Raw genomic sequence first — 22,490 nt, forward strand, 5'->3', positions numbered from 1 at the left:
TTGAGAGTGACAAATTACAAATGTACACTAAGGGTGTCAGTATACTACCAATAATCTGTTTCAAAAAATACGTACTCATTTCATCATGACCAGTTGCATAACTTGATTTTAGTGAGTGAACAATGTCAAGAATCTCACCATAATCTGTTGGTTTAAAAAATAGTGAATTATCATTTGACGCACCTAAATACTGCGAAAAATCAGTTTGTGTGGGATCTATTTTTGAAGCTTGACTTGGACCTATAGCAACAAAATACTCATTGAAACAACATGCTACATCCCTAGGGTTACAGAGTGTTTGACCGTCACGCATAATTTGAAATGTTGACATATTCTTTTGCTTACCAATAACATTATTAATAACTTTCCAAGTGGCTGACATATTTCCAGTAGCATTTTGTAAGGCTTCTGTATAAAACATCCTACGGGAAAGCCTTATGATTTGTGTCAATTTATTTCTATATAATTTATATCGATTAACATTATCATTATTAGGATACCGTAAACTGCATTTATATAACATATTTCTTTTCTTTATTGATTGGAAAATTCCTTTTGTTATCCATGGATTTTTAATTTTTCTATTACTTTTCCTTTCAATTGCGGGGATATGTTTGTTAAAATAAGAAAGAAATATATTCCAAAACGTATCATAAGCAATATTTGGGTCTGCGCAAAGCAATACATCATCCCATGTCTCCGAGATTAAATCGTCGTTGAGTAATGATATATTTTCTGATGTGAATTTGCGCTTCTTCTTACTTTCTGTTTGCTTGACATGGGAATGTTGTATCTCGTCACAGATAAAAAATATAGGTAAATGATCAGATATATCACTACACAAAAGACCAGATTTCGAATGATCTGTGTCAATATTAGTAACAATATTATCAATCAATGTTGATGAGTTAACCGTCATTCTCGAGGGCTTATCTATAGTGACATTACAGAAATTTGCTTGCAAAATATTGCAAAACTTATTCTTAGCATTACTTCCTTGATTCAAAAGATCAATATTGAAATCACCCATCAAGTAAACATCTTTGTTTTCTTGATTGATCAGCTCTAATAAAACATCCAAATTTTCCAAAAATAAATTACTGTCTGTATGAGGGGGCCTGTATACAACACAAAGTATTATATTTCTTCTATTACATATATTGATTTCAACACACATGCAATCAAATTCATTTCCGTTATATATCAAATCAGGTCTTACTTTAAACGATAACGAGTGTGATAAGAACAAAGCAACTCCGCCCCCTCGTCCGCATTTTCTATCAGACCGGACAACAGAATATCCATCAATGTCATATAAAGGGGGAGATTTGTCGTTAAGCCATGTTTCTGTGACACCAATAACTGAAAATTTCATATTTATCGTAGACAACAATAATTGCATATTTTCAAAATTTCTTTGAAGACTGCGAGCATTAACGTGTAATATACTGAGAGAATGTTCGTTGCTAGAAAATTCTGAATTAAACTCGTCAGGTAAATAATACCGACATTGGACATTTTTATGTGTACATAGATTTATTTCATTTATTTCAAGTTGGATTATCTTTTTTTTTTTGATACGCACTGTATGTATATATATATATATACATATAGTGCGAGAGATAATTCCCTTCCCAGTCCAATTTCTTTTAGTGTATATATATATATATATATATATATATATATATGTGTGTGTGTGTGTGTGTGTGTGATGAGAGATATACACAATTGAAAAAGACACTAACAAGTCAATGGGTATGTCGGGGGCTGGATTTGGCAAATACAACAGTTGGTTTTTTTTTCATTTAAGTAGGGCCTGTGTTGATCGTATGTGATATATATATATATATATATATATATATATATATATATATATATAAATGAAGAAACAATCTGGTAGTGCATTTTTGGCCAATAAGGCATGAGTTTATTCGACTCGATTTTCGGCGCCCTGTGACTTCTTCAGGAGCCCTGAAGAATTAAAAGGGGTAGGACGCCGAAAAATGCATTACCAGTTTGTTTCTTCATTTCCTCGTGGAGCCAATACGTGACAGAAATCTCAACAAATTTGGATATATATATATATATATATATATATATATATATATATATATATATCTCCAGCCATAAGGGGAAGTCCAGAATAAAAGTGTTTGAATAGGTTATTTGGGGGTAATTTCATAAAATGCATGATAATATTCAGAAAAAATGCAAATATTGCCCTTTTTGAAAAATTATGCATTAATTTGGGCTCAATGAAGCACAGAATTAACAAAAGCACAAAATTCATCTTATACCATTAAATTCCGCATGTTAATGAGAAAATCAACTTTTTTTGAGAAAAAGCAGATATACATACATTCCCCCCAATGACCCGTTTTCTATGAACTACATATGACATACACCCATTCTTTATTATTATTTTTTTTTTGCATCGCTGACAATCTCCCCTAAATTGTATTGATGGTACAGTCCTCAATTTACACACACTATACGCCATCATCTGTGCCCCAGATCACTGATAAAACATTGAAAAACATTGTCAAAACTTACAAAATCAAAAATTTCCCCTTTGGAGGGAATTCCCCTTAAGATACAGACGTATATATATATATATATATATATATATATATATATATATAATATGTTTTTATGCATATATCAGATAGATAGAGAGATATATGAGTGGGTGGGTATGTTTGTGCGCGTGCGCTCTACGTGTACGTCACCTCAAAAGTGAGGTGGCGTTTTTCTTTCAACCATGTACGTCAATCCTATTCTCTTTCCGATGTGTATAATGACTGTATGGGTCTGTACGCAAATCAAGCCACGCTTATGCTGCAGCCCCACTGTATTATTCATTGTTGTATTGCTCATGCGTTTTGCTGTACATTGTGTAAAGGCAATGAAGAAAAATTTTGTGAACAACTTATGTTTATGTATGCATATATACATGTACATGCATGTGCATGTATACAACGATAATACAGAAACCAGTAAATCAAATCAAATCAAATCACGTCAAGGGCAACGGTTGTGATCCTTTATATAAGCGGGGGTTAGCCAGATCTCGCCGACTCTGACAGCCTCTTCGAGTAGAGCGCGGCGGAAATAACAGCGAGTGCCCCGATGAACTCCACGCCTCCCAGCATGACGAAGGCTATGTTATAGGAGTGCGTCTGGTCAAAGATCCAACCTAGAGAAAAGGTGAAGTTTAAAGGAGACCTCCAAGTGATTTTAAGACTTTTGGATTTGAACATCTAAATGTTGGTTGCATTGGGAGGAGGGTTTCGGAATTTATAGTGATTGGAATGAGGAATAAAAATGTTTTCAAAATTCATAACAAATCACAATGGGCAAGGATGATGACGTAGCACCTTCACATAAGAATGCACACGATTGGGTGCTCAAGGAAGCAGATCAAAAGAAGAAAACATGCATAAAATCTTCAGACGTGATATTGGGATGGAATTACATTAGATAACTGGAATAATTTTCACCATGATGGTAAATTCTGTAATCTGATTGGTCTATCAACCACGCAGTACATCCCGTATTACGTGAATGAGGAGGTCCTTGCCCCGTTGTAATTCCATGGTACCGGGTACTTGTGACTATGTGGCGATTCCACTTGTTTCGAGACATTTCATATCGCACAATATTGTCCATCAACCCCATTGTGCAAACGAAAAGGAACATATCGCAATGTCATATACTACCTCGAGAACTTAAAAAAAAATTTGTTTATTCTCGAAAAGCATTTCATACACGACCGACAAACAAGCCTACCGGTTAAAAGTCCCCCGAGGGGTTCCGAAAATCCGCGCACGCTCATGGCAAACGAGAGCGCGGTGGGGAAGCGCTCGGGCGTGACGGAGAACCGACTGACGATCGTCACCAGCACCGTTTTCGCCCCGTTCGATACGCCGTTCATGATGGCCGTCAAGATCAGTACCCAGAATGCGTTGGCGAATGGGTTGATGGCGAAACCCAAGGCACTCAGGACTAAGGCGAAGGCAAATGCCCCAGGAGGCGAAATCACGTCCCGGTTGTACTGTAAAAGGAAGCCGATGGAGAGGCGACCGACAATGTTTGAGGCTCCTGCAAACGTGCATTGGCAACAAAATTAATTTCCCTCATACACATAACGCTTTGTCGAAGTTCGAGCAAAATGCAAAATCCATCCATCCAAAAAAAAAAAAAAAAATCACAACGGTAACATCTTTGGACATCTTTGAGTTCTTCAATAATTTCCAACTAAGGATATCATTTTTAAGATGATAATCGTTTTTCCTTGGAGTGAACTTCTAAAAGACTGCCTAATATCCAGTGGAAGACCAATTAAATGACCATACCATTATTATTTTCATGTGCTTTCCATTGTGATTGGGCTTGATTTATACCCTCTTTTCAACTATTGACGCATCAAATGTGAACTTTTTCGTTTCTATGATGGTAACGAAACATTTTCTGGTCTGTCGATTTAATTCTTACTCCCCCGGATGCACATCATCTGGTTGAACTGAACATGGAGAAGGTCCCTTTAATTTTAAATCTTGCGTTAACTCACCCCCTACTGGAGACAGTTTAACGGCGGTATCCTCAGAGTAGCCCTTTGCCACTCCGTTTGGCACAAGGAACACTATCCAACCAGTGTACGTAATACCGTGAAAGAACACTGCCACCATCACCAGTGAGAAGACGGGAAAGTCAACGAACACCTTGAAGTCGAGCGCCCTCCAAAATATTGAGATGCCCTCTCCAAGCTTCCCAAACGTCTTTTCCAGACATGACGAGGAATGTGCGTCAGATTGCTCGTCTGTGCTGGGAAACTGCGCGCCGAAGTCGTGATTACTTGCTGCCAGCAAGCAGTCTGTCGAGCTCGCATCGACAGGTAGGGTGTCGTCGTCGTATGCCTCCTCACCATCCTGGTCTATCGTCACGATGACACCGTTTGACCCAGAAGGCGTCGCCCCTAGCAGCTCTTTGCGAGAGTCAACACCACTGGACGGAGTCAGTGGGGCCTTCTCATCCTCATCGTTATAGGATGCTCGCTCTGTTGGAAGCTGCTCGGACAGGGGGCGGAGCATCGCTCCGGTAACCATGGTTTGGAAGTTGAGCCCGCCGAGGATGAGCACGGCGCCACGCCACCCGTAGATGTCGTTGAGGTATAGCGTGATGGGCGGGATGACCATCATGCCGACCCCGCCTCCCGTGAGCATAGTGCTGGTCGCTATGAAGTAGTGGTTTGGGAAATACTTTACACAAGTGACGCGAATGGGTAACGTCACCAGCCCATATCCTAATGCTAGATGTAAACAGGGGAGACAGTGAAAGCACTTTTGTTGAAACAAACGAACAACCGAACAAACAAAGAATTCTCAAAGATATCACCTAGAACACAAAGTTTAACAGAGTATTTAGTAGCATATTACAAGGAAAGGTAAAAGGTAATTCCCTTTCTTTTGAGTTTATTTGATATTACGTTATGATCTAAGCTGAGAATGCCAATTCCTATAGATTTTGATGAGCAATGAATGGTAATGTTATCAATATCAATCTTAATAAAGATATCGACATCATGATCAAGTCAACATCAATAATTATATCATTATAAGATCATCATTAATATCAATATCAATATCAATGGAAAAACTGCGTTTACTAACAAAATATTGCGACTCTAGTTATAGACCGATATGTGAATGAAACTTTAAGGAAGAAATCCACCTTAAAATTAGTTTGTATGAATGGGAACAGAAAACTTTGAGGAATGATATATATGACAATTAGAGCTTGATAAAATTTCGATGAAAATTAAGAAAGCTTTATTTTTGTTATGTTGTCTTGAGTCAATCAAAACAAATTGGCAATGCAGTGCGCGGTCATTATGCAAAGTTACAAACATTTTCTCTTCATTTTCCAATCAAGTAAATTACAAATCGCACTTGCACCTTTACTACAACCGCTTTAGATGTATTTCTATGCAACCCTTGTATCACACACACACACACACACACACACACACACACAAATTAGATATTCCGTCATAAAAACTAGAAATAGAGAGATTTCATAGAATTTAGATAACAGTGCATATGGAATGAAAGCCCACATGCTTCATTACGTAATTGCCAATTTATACTTGATCATTGATTGATCACAACTTGAAAAAAAAAAAAAAACAGAACAAAAAACTGGCTCACATTCCATACGCGGTGTGAATAGAATTCAATAAATTTGAGATATTCCTCACTTTTTATGATTTCGGTCGCCCATTCGGTCGCAGGAAAAATTGCACAGATGAAAAGAAGACACACGAAATGGCGCCCAAAGCGGCTGTTTATGTCGGTCATGTGGAACTAGTCCTAATAAGGCATCTATATTAAAGATGATTGATATTTGGCATTTGTATAGTTATCACTTAACAGAAATTTAGCAAAATCCTTTCACAGTATATCATGATCTGACCATGCAGTTAATGTGTATAGCATTTCCAGACCTCTCCCTTAAAGCGCATAGAGACATATCGGTGTAGTGATATGCGCTATATTAGCACTTGTTATTATTATTATCATTATAATTATCATCATCATTATTATTATTATTATTATAGTCATTATTATTATTATTATTATTATTATTATTATTATTATTATTATTATTATTATTATCCTCATTATTATCATTATCATTCCAGGGTTAACGTTCTCAATAACGAAAGACGAGACACAAAAGGGGCAAATGAGCACGTGTTGAAAGCATGATTATCGAAACGGGGACAATATAGGACCCAAAGAATTTCCAAGTTTAACGTTCTCTATACAAAATGGACACGGTGTCGTGAACTTTTTAATCATCAATGCATGATTGTTGGTACAGGGATATATCATATTTAAAAGGGTATTTCCATTGCATAGCTCAATGACTTCCTAACACCACTCAAAGCAATTCCTACACAAAGAATCCACCAATGGGGCGACTTCAAAAAGCAAATGCACACTATAGGAATAGCAGCAATGGGAGACAAAGAGGAAAGGTGAGGAACTTCTGGGGAAACTTCTAAAAAGCATGGTTTTAAAAGGGAGGGAAAGGGGATGAGGAGCGGGTGATGGGGGGGGGGGGCAGTTAGAGTGGTAAACTAGGTAATGTAATAATACTGTCATTGAATAAGACATAATGCGGGAGAACAAATTTAACGAAATAACTTTAGCTTTTCCACGCCGACGTGGATTTTTTTTTTTTTTTTTGGGGGGGGGGGGGGTTCTTTTTTTGCGTTATGATCAATCACCAACCAGTTTATTCTATATAGCATTATCAGGCAATCTGTACAGTCGATTGAAGATCGCTATGGATTTTGTTCGTTTGCTCTCTTTGTTATTCTTTTTTTTTGTCTGGTCTGTTGCCTCAAGTACGAGGATAACCCTGTTCATCCAGTGACAGCTGGGAACTAAGGGCTTACTTTTCTTGCTAACTGAATCACGGTACTGTATCCTTTCAACTTCAGGCAGACAACCCCACAAAATAACTGAATGCTGGTTTGTAGACTACTAGGTAGGACTTTCCAGAGCGTGTTCTTTAGAACAGTGCTTTTATCTTAAGAAATGTACCACAAAGTCTTGGAATTACTATAATCAATAACATCATTTTCCTTCAGACCCATGATTGATATCTCATGCAATTCGACACCACCTTCAAGTTGGCTCTAAATAGATATATTAGAAATCAAAGTTGTAGAGGCTTCAGCACTTTCTTTTCTCAATTAGACAGCATGTTTCTTTTACACTTTCTAGAGAAACAGCATACATTGTATTCGTGCTGTACTCTCTAAAAAAATCGAGTGAAAATGTCCACTCTTGAAGGAGTGAATAACAGAAAAGAGTGAATTTTGAGTGAAATTGGAGCGAATTTTGAGTGAAAATGTTCATTTTCACTCATTTTAGAGTAACGTCAGGGATCACTCGACGATTTTGGAGTTTTTAACTTTTTTGGTGAGATAATGAGACACCTCTTTTAAAATATAAAAGATCATAATAATTTCAAGAGCAAATCAACATTTATTTGATGTAAATTGGCTCTGAAATTGCAGAGATATCAAAAACAAAGCGATACTAATAAAAGGTGGGACTCACCTTTTATTAGGATCGCTTTGTTTAACTTTGTTTTTTGATATCTCAGCCATTTCAAAACCGATTTTCATCACATACTCTTAAAATGCCTCTTAAATGAAATACTCTGTAAGACTTCATTAAGTACGTGGTTTCTTAGAAACATCTCTCAAAAAGTTAAAAGCTTAATCTTCATCTCCACCTATACTACATACCATCCTTATAAGATATTTATTTAAATTTGTACGACAGCATTAAGCCTTATTCAATGGCAGTACATCACCCAGTTTATATCTCCGTCTAACTATTCTACCCCCTACCAATCACTCGCTTCCCACCCCTTCCCAATCCCTTTTAAACCATGCTCCCAATGCAGAAGTTCCCCCATCAGTTCCCCTTCATTTCCCTTTATCTATACCACTGCCGCGCTATCTAGTGCGCAAATTGTGGATTCTTTGTGCAGGGATTGCCTCTAGTGGTATTGGAAAGTCATTGATCTATGCAATGGTATTGAAAACACCTTTTCTTTTTCCTTCCAACGAGTCCTATATTCTCGTTACAATAAGCATGCATTGAATACATGTTCACGTGTTCACTTTGTGTCAAGAATTTCCTTATCGATCGTAGATATTGTTAAACCTGAAAATGCTATATGGGCCTTGACTGTCCCTGTTTCGACAATCATGCTTTGAACACGTGTCGTGTTTACTAATAGTCCAGTCAAAATAGGGTTTCACCCACCACTAATTGCAACAGTAGGAATTCCACTGCGGTGCATCTTGTTATGGGCTCCGAAACACCATACTAAAAGTCCCAAGAAATCCAGTGGGGCAAATCGGCTAAATTTGCATAATATGCAAATTAGCTCCCATATGCAGTGTTTCCATGAAAACTAGACTTTTAGGATTCAGATTGGAACACCGAAAGTGTTGAAACCTATGTTTGTAATGTCAGTTAGTGCGATGCAAACATTTCCATGCACATTGTCTGGACCTCATTTGCATAATATGCAAATTAGCTCCCATAACGATAAAAAATACAATGTTTCCATGGAAATTAGGCTTCTAGGTTTCAGATTGGAACACGGAAAGTGTCGAAACCTATGTTAACAATGTCAGTTAGTGCGATGCAAACATTTCTATGTACATAGTCTGGGCTTCATTTGCATAATATGCAAATTAGCTCCCAAAATGATAAAAATACAGTGTTTCCATGAAAACTATGCTTCTAGATTTCAGATTGAAACACCGAAAGTGTTGAAACCTATGTTTACAATGTCAGTTAGTGCGATGCAAACATTTCCATGTACACAATCAGACCCTCATTTGCATAATATGCAAATTAGCTCCCACAACGATTAAAATAGTGTTTCCAAGAAAACTGTGCTACTAGGTTTCAGATTGGAACACCAAAAGTGTTGAAACCTCAGTTAGTGCGATGCAAATATTTCCATGTACATAATCTGGACCTCATTTGCATAATATGCAAATTAGCTCCCATAATGATAAAAATACAGTGTTTTCATGAAAACTACGCTTCTAGGTTTCAGATTGGAACACCGAAAGTGTTGAAACCTATGTTTACAATGTCAGTTAGTGCGCTGCAAATATTTCCATGTACATAATCTGGGCCTCGTTTGCATGATATGGAAAGGGTACCGAGCCAACGGAATATTCAAATGCTTCAAAGCGCCCGATATGAGCATATTAAGAGTGTTCAAATGTGATATTTCAGTTTCTCTTCACCAAAAATAAACTCTACAGCATTAGTAACCTAGCATGAATAATATTACGCAAATTACAATTTTGTCATCAGACAGATAATGATAGCTAATCCATCAATTACGTAGAATCAAAGTACGAAATTAAACAAGTGTCAACATCTATATCTCCAATTTTGTAATGAATGAACTCTATTTGGAGGGTGATTTATTCGAATCTTGATGATTCAGCTCTTGCATCCTTGAGGGTTTTGAGATATTGAAGATAGCACAGTCAAAGGAAACCCTGTGGGTAGTGACCAAAGTTACCCCTATCGATCATATTATCGACACGACGAATTACAGAACATGCATCAACCAACGCGATTTCGGTTGTTCTAACATTCAACTTTTTTTTTTTAAGTCGTTCGGCCGTCTAGCAAAGACTCTTTTATTTCCATGAAATAGAATTGGCACTGACAGCGGAGATATTTTTCTACAATGTGTATATCTTTTTGAATAAAAGGTGGTGCACAGTCAAAGCGACTCGCAGGGAGGTACCCAAATTTATCCCTATACCCTCACGGCCCGGTACAAAACATTATCATACGCACGTGAATACAGCTGTTTGAAGCGAAAAAAAAAACTCTATAACGTCCTTTTTGTTTCATTTATCCATTAAAATTCAGTGAAAGTTATAGAAGAATTATTGTTTCACAATATAATAAGGTAAAAATAGTTCACATACGAGGGCAACCACGTGGAGGGTACCCAAAGTTACCCCTTCCAAAGGCAGTCTAAGACATGCAATGATCATGTACCGACGCAAATACATAATTATGTTCTATAAGTACATGCCTTTCAACAGTCCTTCTGGTCCTCTAGCAAAGAAACTTTTATTTAATGAAATTCAATGAGGTTAACAGAAGATATATTGCTCTGCAATTTTGACTTACACTGACATAGTTAAAGTGGTGACCATTCGAAGGGAGCCTCCTATATGGGAAGTGCCCACATTAATTGCCTCTATACATGACCTTATAACGCAAATACCAACGCAATTACAGTCGTTCAAAAAGTGCATGTCTCAAAAAGTTTTATGACTATCACTTGAGTTTTATGACTACGTATAAATATTTATAAGGTGCTATACAATCATTGTACATTCTTTTCATCCTACATAGTTTTACGCACCTCATTTTCTGTTCCAAAAAAGTGATGTCTATTGTCGAAAAATGAAATAAAAATTGAATTGAATAATTTATTGTATTGAATTTAATTCCTGCCATATCAAGACACTTTTATTTCTATAAAAATTGCCGGGGTAAAGATAAAATAACAACATTGATCTACAATATCTATACAGTACAAAGGGTTCACTTGCAGAGACCACCTTGTGGGAGGTGCTCAAAGTAACGGCAGTGAAAAACGTGGTACAATATACAACCGCGAAAAATGTTCCATGGGTACATGCCTCTGAAAAGTTCTTCCGCCTGTATAGCACAAACGCTTTTATTTTCGTTAAAATGCAATTAAGGTAATAGGGGACGTTGCTTTACAATATCTATTTTGTCAAAAAGGTGGACATTCAAACGCAAGCCCTTGGGAAGTGCCCAGATACTCCTACCCTGACCGTCGTGGTCCCAAAACAGGTTAACAAAACATGCATTATATGCCAAATCAAACTCAGTTGAACATGCATATAGAAAGTCGTTTTGCCGGGTGGTAAATAAGACACTGTACTTTTCATGATTTTTGAATGGTAGAGACACTACTTTACAATAATCATATAGTCAAAGGGATGCACATTCAAAGGCAACAGAGTGGGATGTGTTAAAAGTCATTTAACCCCCAGGGCAATATAGGAAACATGCACTACCACATAGCACGAATATGTTCCAATATACCATGCCTTCATATAGTCGTTACGGTTGTACAGCAATTGCCCTTTTGTTTTCAAGAAATGCAATTTAATTACAAGAAGAAAAATTGCTCTACATTAACTATATTGTCAAAAGGGTGAACAATTATCCAAAGCAATCCCTTAAGAAGTCTTCCAAAATTACACCTCCCCTCAAGCCTCGTAATTACAACGCAAGGATACTATGAACGCAAATACCGAAGTGCTTTCGTGCATGAAGTAGTTCCGGCAATACTGTTACAGTTACACACTTTTATGTCAGTGACTGTCGTGGAAATGATAGAAAAAGCATTGCTTCACAATATCTATGCAGTGAGAGGATGCACATTAAATGTCAATCCTGTGGGATGTGCCCCAAAGTACACCACCCTCGTGGCAATATAGAAAACATTGAATATCATTAACGCGAATACTATGTGTACCAAACGTACATGTTTTCAAATTTCGATCGCGCCGTACATTAAGGGCACTTTTGTTTTCAAAAATATGTTTTAGTTAATAGAGGAGACATCGCTCTACAATATCCATATTGTTAAAAGTGTGAACATCAAAAGACAATCCCTTGGGAATGGTCCAAAGTTACATCTACGCTCATGCCCCCTTAAGACAAAACACAGATATTAGCAACGCAAACACCATTGTTCTATAAAGCATGTATGGTTTTAAAAGTAGTCCCGGCAATACAGCAAATGCACTTTTTATCAATGAAAATTCATGGAAATGATAGAAGAGGCTTAACTTTACAAGATCCATACAGTGAAGAGGATGCACATTAGACGACAACCCTGTGGATGTGTCAAATAATATTCCACCATCACGGCAATATAGAAAATTTATTGTCATAACAACGGGAATATATATATGTTCCAAACGTACATGTTTCTAAAATTCCATCATGCCGTATATCGAAGGCACTTTTGTTTCCAAGAAATGCAACTTATTAATAGAGAAGACATTACTCTACAATAACTTTATTGTCAAGAGGATGAACATTCAAAAGTAATCCATTGGGAAGTGTCCAAATTTACACCTACGCTCACGTCCCCTTAAGTGCAAAACACAGATATTAGCAACGCGTATACTGTTGTTCTAGCGTGAATGGTTGTAAAAGTAGTCCCGGCAATACAGCAAACACAATTTTCATCGATGACGAGTAATGGAAATGATAGAAGAGACTTAACTTTACAAGATCTATACAGTGAAGAGGGTGCGCATTAAACGGCAACCCTGTGGGATGTGCCAAAAAACAACGCACCCTCACAGCAATATAGAAAACATATAATATCATAATAATGCGAATATATATATGTTCCAAACGTACATGTTTTCGAAATTCGAAATGCCTTATAGCAAAGGCACTTTTGTTTCCAAAAAATGCAACTAATTAATAGAGGAAACATTGCTCTACAATAACTACATTGTCAAAGAGGTGAACAATCAAAGGTAATCTCTGGGGAGGTGTCTAAATGCACGCCTACGCACACCCCTTTATTACGAAATACAGATATTAGCAACCCAAATACATTTGTTCTAGCGTGAGCGGTTTTAAAAGCAGGTCCGGCAATGCAGAAAATACACTCTTATATAAATGAAAAGTCACGAAAATGATAGAAGAAGATTTGCTTTATAAGATGTACGCAATAAAGAGGGTGCTTATTGAAGGTCAATCCTGTGGCATGTGCCCCCAAAGTGCCCTTTATTCACTTGGCAATATAGAAACATATAATATCATAATATAACGCAAATATATATGTTCCAAACGTACATGCTATCAAAATTCGATCGTGCCTTATAGCAAGGGTACTTTTGTTTCCAAGAAATGCAATGTAATCAATGCAGGATACATTGCTTTACAATATTTATATAGTAAAAAGGGGTGCACATTAAAAGCGGCCCCTTGTGAGGCGCCCTAAGTTACCCCCTCAACCCCGCGTCCCCTTATGCAAAACGTGCGTTATGCCAACGTGAGTACTGTTGTTATGAATGTACTCTTACAGCTACCGCTAATTTGCATTTTATGTAAATTATTTTTGCATGACCAATTCGAAAAGGCATCCATCGTGTTCATTGACCTACAAAATGTAAGTTTATACATTTAAATCTTTAAAATTGGATAACGGGAAGCTAAGATCTGTCAATTTTCTCTCATTACAGGTGCTAATTTGCATATTATGCAAATTTTACTATTTTGCCCCACTGGATTTTTTGGGACTTTTAGTATGGTGTTCAGGAGGCCTCAACGACTTGCACTGCAGTGAAATTCCTACTGTTGCAATTAGTGGTGGGTTACCCCCTAAAAAGCGCTAGATTGACTGGACTATAAGTATTTGTCCCTTTTTGTGTTCGTTATCCTGAACGTTTACCCTAGAAATGCTATACTAACTGCATACTCAGATCATATCATTTTATTAAATTTCTGCTGAGTGATTGCTAACAAATGCCAAATAACAAAACCAATCATCAAATATAGATGTTCTATGAGGACTAGAGCCATTTCTTGTGACTTCTGCTCATTTTTATATACATTTTTTTTTTCCTGCGACCGAAATCGGGTCGCAGGACCGAAATCGGGTCGCAGAAGGCTCCTTGACACATACACCTTTGGATAATCATGATGCGTTCTATACTCTGTGACTAAGAACATAATGTTTTAACTGATGCATTTTCATAGCCCTCTTTTAAGGGAGATCTCTTTTTCTCAATAACGAACTCTTCGTCCGAGGGTCTGACTTACAGTATATTTGTGTCGGATAAGGCCAAAAAGAAGGTCAACGGGTGAGAGTGTATGCATGGTATGGAAGCAGTACCTCGTGCGGCCGATTTATGAAGAAAATCATACTCCGTAGCGCCCTGAATTATCAGTGGATTGAGCAAGACGCCTTTCAGATAACAGAGCATTCTAAGCTTGTTAGCATGATGTTGCTGTTGTTTGGGAGGGGGGGGGGGCGGATAACGACATTAGCAGACGGTAGAAGAATTTGAAACTCGACTTACTTCATTGCAACTTTATAGCGACAAAGTTGCCCGAAATTGAATTAACTAACGTCATTTTTAAGTCATGTTATGTTGTACGTACAGTATATATAAAGGGCAATATGTCAATCAGTTGCAATAAACACAACTCGACAGAAGAGTTCCTCACTATGAATCGACTAATTTTTTGAACAGATTAGAAAAAATGTGGGTTTCTCGTGATGTACACGTGTCCTTATTCTAGATCCAATTCTATAAAAACCCTACAAAATTCTGTTTTGCCGGAACTTAGATGTGGAATATTGCAATACAAAAACAGACAATGGAAGGTAGGTGTAAACGTTAGTTGAAAGAAAGTGCTTACAGGACAAGTTCACTTTCACGGACATGTAGATTGAGTGAATTAGCAATAGTAAAACTCATCAGTGAGATTTTGAAAAAGAAATCAAACAATCCGTTCAAAAGTTATGAATTTTTGAAGTTCCTGTCCGCTCACTGCTGAATGAGAAGACTGCTACTGTCAGCTTTTGATGTAATGTCACATAATAATTATGTAGAGCGATATAAAGAAAATATGAAGATATTTCAACATATTTTCACTTTTCTCCCATAATAAAGGAACATTTGACTTGTCTCTTTCAGAAGACGGGGGAATGTTACCCTTAACATACGTCAGTGACAAGTCGAGGAAAATGCACTTTTTCCTTTAAAAAAATGAAAATAAATAAATTTAAAATAATAAATCCTTATATCGTTCTACTCATGTGACATCACACACTGTCGTAGTCTTCTCATCCAGCAGTGACTGCACAGATTCTCATGTACTAGTATATAAAGGTGGTCTTGTCCCTTGAATTACCTGAGATGACAATCAACGCCGTAAACTGTTCGCCGTTGGTGACGAAAGCACACGCCGTGAATCCGGTGCCTCCCATTAAGCCGCCTAGCAGGACGAGCTTGCGAACGCTGACCACCTTGAGCAAGTGATTGGTCACGATCGCTGTCCGAAATGAGTGTAAAGATGACGACAACGTATTGCTTCATTCACCGCTATACTTACATTTACACTGGCTAGCATTGAATTTATCATTACTGTTTATTGTCAGTCATAACAAAGATATTTATGAACTTAACATGCAGAAGAAGCTTAACCCCCCCCCCTTTTCAATAAAAAAAAAATGTTTGCGCCATATCCACATTTATTCAGCACAAAAGTTCCTCTCTGATGAGTCTTGTTTTGTCATGATAAACAGTTTAAACATTTTGAAATCTTAAATATTTCATTCTCGCGTCTTTTTGCGATTCAAAGATTTAGCCCATGCACATTCTTCCTCTGTCTCTCTCTCAGACCCCGTTTACAGTGAGCGAAAAGGCCGGGCTCGGCCGCTGCCGTACCGGCCTTCATTTCAGTGTTTCACAAACGCGCAAAAGGTCACACACCAAATGCGGGGCCAAAATTGGCCGCGCATTTGGCCACGCTCTGGAGGTGGTCTCGAGCCGCGGCCGAGCCCGGCCTTTTTTCAGTGTAAACGCAAACTGGGCCAAATGCGGTACCAAATTTAGTCTGGCTTCCAGACCCTCTGTACGTACTATTTCGCTATTCAGGATATCAACGCCCTCAACGTCGAAAACTAGTATAGTTTAAGGTGGTTTTGTCCTGCAAAGGATTTTTCCTACGGCAAAGGCGGTTCGTCGCCGACGCGGAGTCCAGTTAGCAAAGGGTCTGGAAAGCAGACTATACCAAATTGCGTTTGTTTATGTTGTTTACAAGCAGAGCGCCACTACGACAAAATATTGAAAGGTTTGAATTAAAAGCCCGGGCTTGAGCCCGGCACTGTAAACGGACTAATTAACTTGCGGGGGTCGGCCCCGCAATTGAGGTCGGGCTTGGCCGCGGCTCGGTCCAGCCCCGCACTGTAAACGGGGTCTCTCTGCGGGGCTGGACCGAGCCGCGGCCGAGCCCGGCCTCAATTGCGGGGCCGAGACCCGCAATTCTGTGCATTACTGTGCAGGGCTCGGCCCGGGCTTTTCATTCAAACCTTTCAATATTTTGTCGTAGTGGCGCTCTGCTAGTAAACACACGCAATTTGGTATAGTCTGGTTTTCAGACCCTTTGCCAACTGGATTCCGTGGCGACGAAGTCGCCATTCGGGCAAAGGCCTTTGCCGAAGGAAAAATCCTTTGCAGGACAAAACCACCTTAAACTATGCTAGTTTTCGGCGTTGAGGGGGTTAATATCCTGAATTGCGAAATAGTACGGGCAGAGGGTCTGGAAGCCAGACTAAAATTGGCCGCGCATTTTGCCCAGTTTACGTTTACACCAAGAAAAGGCCGGGCTCGGCCACGGCTCGACCGCGGCTCGGCCGCGGCCGAGACCACTTCCAGAGCGTGGCCAAATGCGCGGCTAATTTTGGCCGCAATTTTGTCCGTTTACACTGCCGGGCTCGGCCGCGCTTTTGATTCAAACCTTTCAATATTTTTTCGTAGTGGCGCTCTGCTTGTAAACAAATGCAATTTGGTATTGTCTGGTTTTCAGACCCTTTGCCAAATGAACTCCGTAGCGACGAAGTCGCCGTTCGGGCAAAGGCCTGTGCCGAAGGAAAGAATCCTTTGCAGGACAAAACCACCTTAAACTATACTAGTTTTCGACGTTGAGGGGGTTAATATCCTGAATAGCGAAAGATACAGGCAGAGGGTTTGGAAGCCAGACTACATGGCCCAGTTTGCGTTTACACCAAGAAAAGGCCGGGCTCGGCCGCGGCTCGGCCGCGGCCGAGACCACCTCCAGAGTGAAGCCAAATGCGAGGCCAATTTTGGCCTCGCATTTGGCCTTTTGCGTGTTTACACTGAAGCGAGGCTGGGCACGGTCGCGGCCGAGCCGCGGCCGAGCCTCGCACTGTAAACGGGGTCTCTGTCTCTATACCTCCATTTAATGTTAAAAAAAGACTAATAACAATAGGCCTACTGACGACATTGGAAAGGGAGCTCCAGAGCCCTATTCCAACAACAACAACAACAAACAGCTGATGGATGGCAACTCTTCCTGGAATGGCATTTTTTAAAAATCCTAACAGTTTTACTATTTTATTTTGTAAAGATTCGTTGGAGGGATATAAAAAAAGAGGCCTACATCACCCACTGTCTTTTAGCCACTGGTGAAATAGGGTGGATTCCGCGATGTCAGAATTGCGTTATTTCTTCGAGGTTAGAGCCCCTCAATAAAATTATATAGTGCCAATGCTACCACCGAGGAATCCATGATTTCAACTACGTAGTATTACTATAGAGCCTCTCAGCATTGCTCAATGCAAGCATGGTACATAAGTACATCGTTTACTATAAGCCTACCACACTAAAGTGGTGACGAGGCAAGAGAGATAATTATGTTTTCATTTCATTTCATTTCATTTCATTTCATTTCATCTCATCTCATCTCATCTCATCTCATCTCATCTCATCTCATCTCATCTCATCGTCTCATCTCATCTCATCTCATCTCATCATGTCATGTCATGTCATGTCATGTCATGTCACGTCACGTCATGTCATGTCATGTCATGTCATGTCATGTCATGTCATGTCATGTCATGTCATGTCATGTCATGTCATGTCATGTCATGTCATGTCATGTCATGTCATGTCATGTCATGTCATGTCATGTCATGTCATGTCATGTCATGTCATCTCATCTCATCTCATCTCATCTCATCTCATCTCATCATCTCATCTCATCTTATCATGTTCATGGGGGTAGTGTGGCATATACTGGATAAGCCTCCCGACTCCCAGTCGGAAGACCCGAGTTCGATACCCGCCCAGGGCTTACGTCCTTAGACAAGATGTTTTTGCCCACCACGTTCCTCCTGACCCAAGGTGTATATTATGGGTACCTGGCAACGGTAGGGCCGGGTAATGATAATGACAGGGCCCTCTAGTAGAGCAGTGGCAACAATGAAGAGGCTGCCCTAGATAGAGACAACTTTATTAGTATAGTAGTAGTAGCATAAGTAGTATTCATTCATTCAATCCCATTGTCAACAACATAAAAAAATGTATATACAAAAACATATCACGCAAAAATAAAAACCAACAATAAATATATTTTTCTTCTGTCATATCAGGGAGGTTTACCTCCCAGGTCATAATCATAATCATGATGGCGCCTACGTGCTGGAGGCGCTGGTATGAAAGCAGTCAGGCTCCTTAGGAATTAGGACTTTTAAACTTCCCTATACATACATACATACATCTCGCCACCCCTCCCCCCCCCCCTCTTAAAAATTGCAAGAGAACTTCAAATTGATAAGCCTACAAACGATTAACAAACAGACATACTAAAGACCACGCACCAAGATACAATGGACAGTACTGCAATGATTATGTCAATGAAGACACCCCCAAAGTGGGCGTGAACTAGGGAAATTACGCGCATGCGCACGTAACCAGCAAGAACGTATCGTGACGCCCATTGAACATGAATATCAATTTCGTTCTTCTGCATTTTTAACAAGGACATGTAAGACCACAGAATTAAGGCAACTAGTGGTCTCTTTCGTACCCTGCTGTGGGTCTTTTCCGCTTCTTCCGTATTTATGTCTTATTTTTGTCAATATTCCACAAGACGAAGATTCAAAGCACGTATTGCAAGACAGCCAAACTAGATCAAACCCTGTCGTGTTTTAGAGATAACTCGATACTTTTATCAGAAAGCTTAAATGGATTGTACAGTTATGGTTGAGACCTAATTTCAGGTTTCTAACATTTTTTGGTGAGATAATGAGAAACCTCTTATAAAATGTGAAAGAGCATGTAATTCTATGAGGGATTCAACGTTTATTTGATGAAAAGTGGTTTTGAAATGGCTGAGATATCAAAAAAGAGCGATTCTAGTGTGGGACCCACACTTTATTACCATCGCTTTGTTTTACTTTGGTTTTTGATGTTTCAGTCATTCCAAACCCGATTTTCGTCAAATAAACTTTGAATTCCTCTTGAAATGGTATGTTCTGTACTATATCATAAGTGTTTTCTTTGTATCTCACAAAAAGTTAAAAACCCAATTCTCATCTCCACCACAACTGTACTATCCCTTTAATTACTTGATTGTTTCTTTGTTTTTAGAGTGTGAAGATATTGATGTCAGATAAAAGAAGTAAATTCGAAAATTTATTTGTGCGTGTGCGCCTGTGTATCTGGGCAGAAAAAAAAAATGAATCACCTGTAACGGGCTATTTCCATCGAAAGATTACTTACAGGGAGTATAATAATTTTGAAGAGTACTATCACTGGATGCCCTAATTCAAATTTGCTTTCCAGGAGAGAGTGAAAGATATAAAGAGCTTTATAGCAACACTGGCGCATTCCATTTTGGTAAATGATATTTGAGATTTAAAATGTAACAAAAAATAGAAGATTAAAGAACAAAGATAGACGGAATATTTTTAATCATAAGGTCAAGAATAATTCCTTCTTGTATCATAATACAACTGAGGTGTCACTAGAAAGGTTTTACTTCGCTCAATCTGATGAGGGACTGACTTGGAAATGTTTAAATTGACACTTATAACATCATAACATTTTGTGATTTAACTCTTCATACCCATAAAGCCTATTATGATATATATATATATATATATATATATATATATATATATATATATGTATATAGATATAGATATAGATATGACGTTATTATGATAGGCTTATAAATATAGATTGTGTGTGTATATATATAGAGAGAGAGGAAAAAACTACACTTAATGTGTAGGGGCTACTGTAGTAACTTTGAGTCACCATATTTATGATACATGCGTGTATGTTGCGGCGACTAAAGACAACACTTTAATCCGGAATGATGCATTATGCGTTCAAAAGAGTGTGACCTAAACAGTAGGCTCATGTCGTAATCTCCTCTCCAAAGGGAGGGGAAGAGATTAACAAAAAAAAAAAAAAGTTAACAGATATTATGGCGAAAACTTAAACCAGGTACATGTATTCTTATTTACCGAAGCCTACGGACAGACCGTGCGACAGACCGACAGCCAATCCGATCACCGCCTCGTTGGAGTCGAGGCCGGTGACGAGGTCAGGCAAGAGGACGCCAAACGCCTTAAGCGTGCCGATGTTCATGAGATTGACGAAGAAGGCGCTAATAACAACGAGTATGCCCCATTTTTGCTGCTCCATGTCCCCTAGCGAAATTAACACACTCCTTCAATGCAATCACTTCCTCCGAGAATCTTGCAAACTTCTTTTTCCGAAGAACTTTTTAAGATTTTCACACTGAAGAAAATACTCAGGGAGTGACAGACCATAGCGAGAGCATGCATTTGAGAGAAACGATGAAAGAGAAAGAAAGAAAAAAAAAAAAAAAGCTCTGATCATCCAGCAATATTCGGTGCATTCAAGATCAGAGCTTAGGCGCCTCCCACAGTAGTCTAGCGGGCGACGTATTTTTAGCCTAAATCAGTGATTGGCAGTCAATAGAGGGCGCGACGATGTGGAAATCAAGTTGGCTAAAAATCCGTCTAGTAAGAAACCTCCGAATAGAGGCGTGGAACCGGGTGTGGCAAGACAGTTGTCAGTCGTCAACTCTCGAAGTTTTATTGGCTGAGCAACAGATGTCAATCAAAACACATCGCAGAGCCCGAAGAAATGCTAGTCTACTCTCCTAGGTATACTACAGATAATCTTTCAATAAAAATACAGTTTGCCTGTCTCTTTCAGCTTACTACAGTTTTTTCACTCTTCTCCATTCTTTTTAAGGTGTATTACATCTTACCTTACTTCAAATAGAAAAGACTAATAGTATTCAGTGCAATTGACTTCAGTTGTAAATCTATGAGGGTTTTGCACGTGGAAACTACGCCCAAATTACTGCCGAATGCAAACCTTCAATTATTGGAGTAAAGTCTACTTGATATTTACTTCAATTGTATGTTTCGGAAGTGTATTTGATATCACCACTCCCCTTTATCATTTTTTACCTTGAGTTACCATATATTTTTGTATTAAACTTTGTATAATATTTGCTTAACATGAATAAAGGTGCCGTCAAGACATCTATATCTATATCGGAGCAACGTAGACTTTAAACAGGCATTTTCTGTCGTGTTCACGCGTGATCACACTGTCACGGAAGAACTCGTCCGCGGTACATGGGCGTCCAAGGAGAAAACAAAGAGGAGCTGCGACACAAAAAGATTCCTGCAAAGCCAAAGGCACAGGTGGAATATGGTGCATTCTTTGCAATCATGAAATTACGAGATGCCATCTATGTGGTCCTGGCAACAAGTAAGGAGAAACCGATTGAATCTGATTCACATTTCTTTACAAATGCAAATGATGACATCTTTTTGACCACTTCGAATGCATGCCAATGCAGCAAATTAAGCTAACCAATGTGGCTGATGCATATACACACACACGCAAAGGAAGAAAAAAGAAAGCACGACCTACTTTACGAAACTGAAGCATAACAGGCACGATATGTGACCATGGCCAAAGCGCCGGAAAAGACAAGTGATGGTCATTTTTGATCCAATTTCACGGTTGTCAAATCAAACATCCACGAATAATTTTTTTACATGCTTATATAGTTGGTAGCTCATGGTAATTCCTATTCCTTATTTTCCTGGTTTTCATATCTCAGAAAGTGCTTCGAGGGACGTTATACATTGGTTGAGAAGTTAAAGTTATATTTCCAGGTGTACAACAGGTCAACGTGGCATCACAAAGTATAAACATTAGGTAAATGTTTGGAAATGAGCGAGCGCCAGCGGTATTTTTT

The 22,490-nt window shown here is 38.7% G+C and overlaps 1 protein-coding gene across 1 annotated transcript; it reads right to left on the reverse strand.

Annotated features, from left to right (window-relative positions):
• Positions 1–3,034: 3,034 nt before the first annotated feature.
• LOC139711868 (monocarboxylate transporter 7-like) lies at positions 3,035–21,021 on the reverse strand. Its single transcript, XM_071623718.1, has 5 exons — positions 20,707–21,021; positions 15,561–15,701; positions 4,571–5,308; positions 3,790–4,101; positions 3,035–3,196 (listed from the first exon to the last, which is right to left on the reverse strand). Exons 1-5 carry the CDS (start codon positions 20,885–20,887, stop codon positions 3,060–3,062), a joined length of 1,509 nt encoding a protein of 502 aa, XP_071479819.1. The 5' UTR covers positions 20,888–21,021; the 3' UTR covers positions 3,035–3,059.
• Between the last annotated feature and the right edge of the window lie 1,469 nt (positions 21,022–22,490).

Source organism: Diadema antillarum, unplaced genomic scaffold, assembly GCF_040938485.1.
Source record: "Diadema antillarum isolate AM-2024a unplaced genomic scaffold, OU_Dant_1.0 seq00001718_RagTag, whole genome shotgun sequence".
NCBI classification, from domain to species: domain Eukaryota; kingdom Metazoa; phylum Echinodermata; class Echinoidea; order Diadematoida; family Diadematidae; genus Diadema; species Diadema antillarum.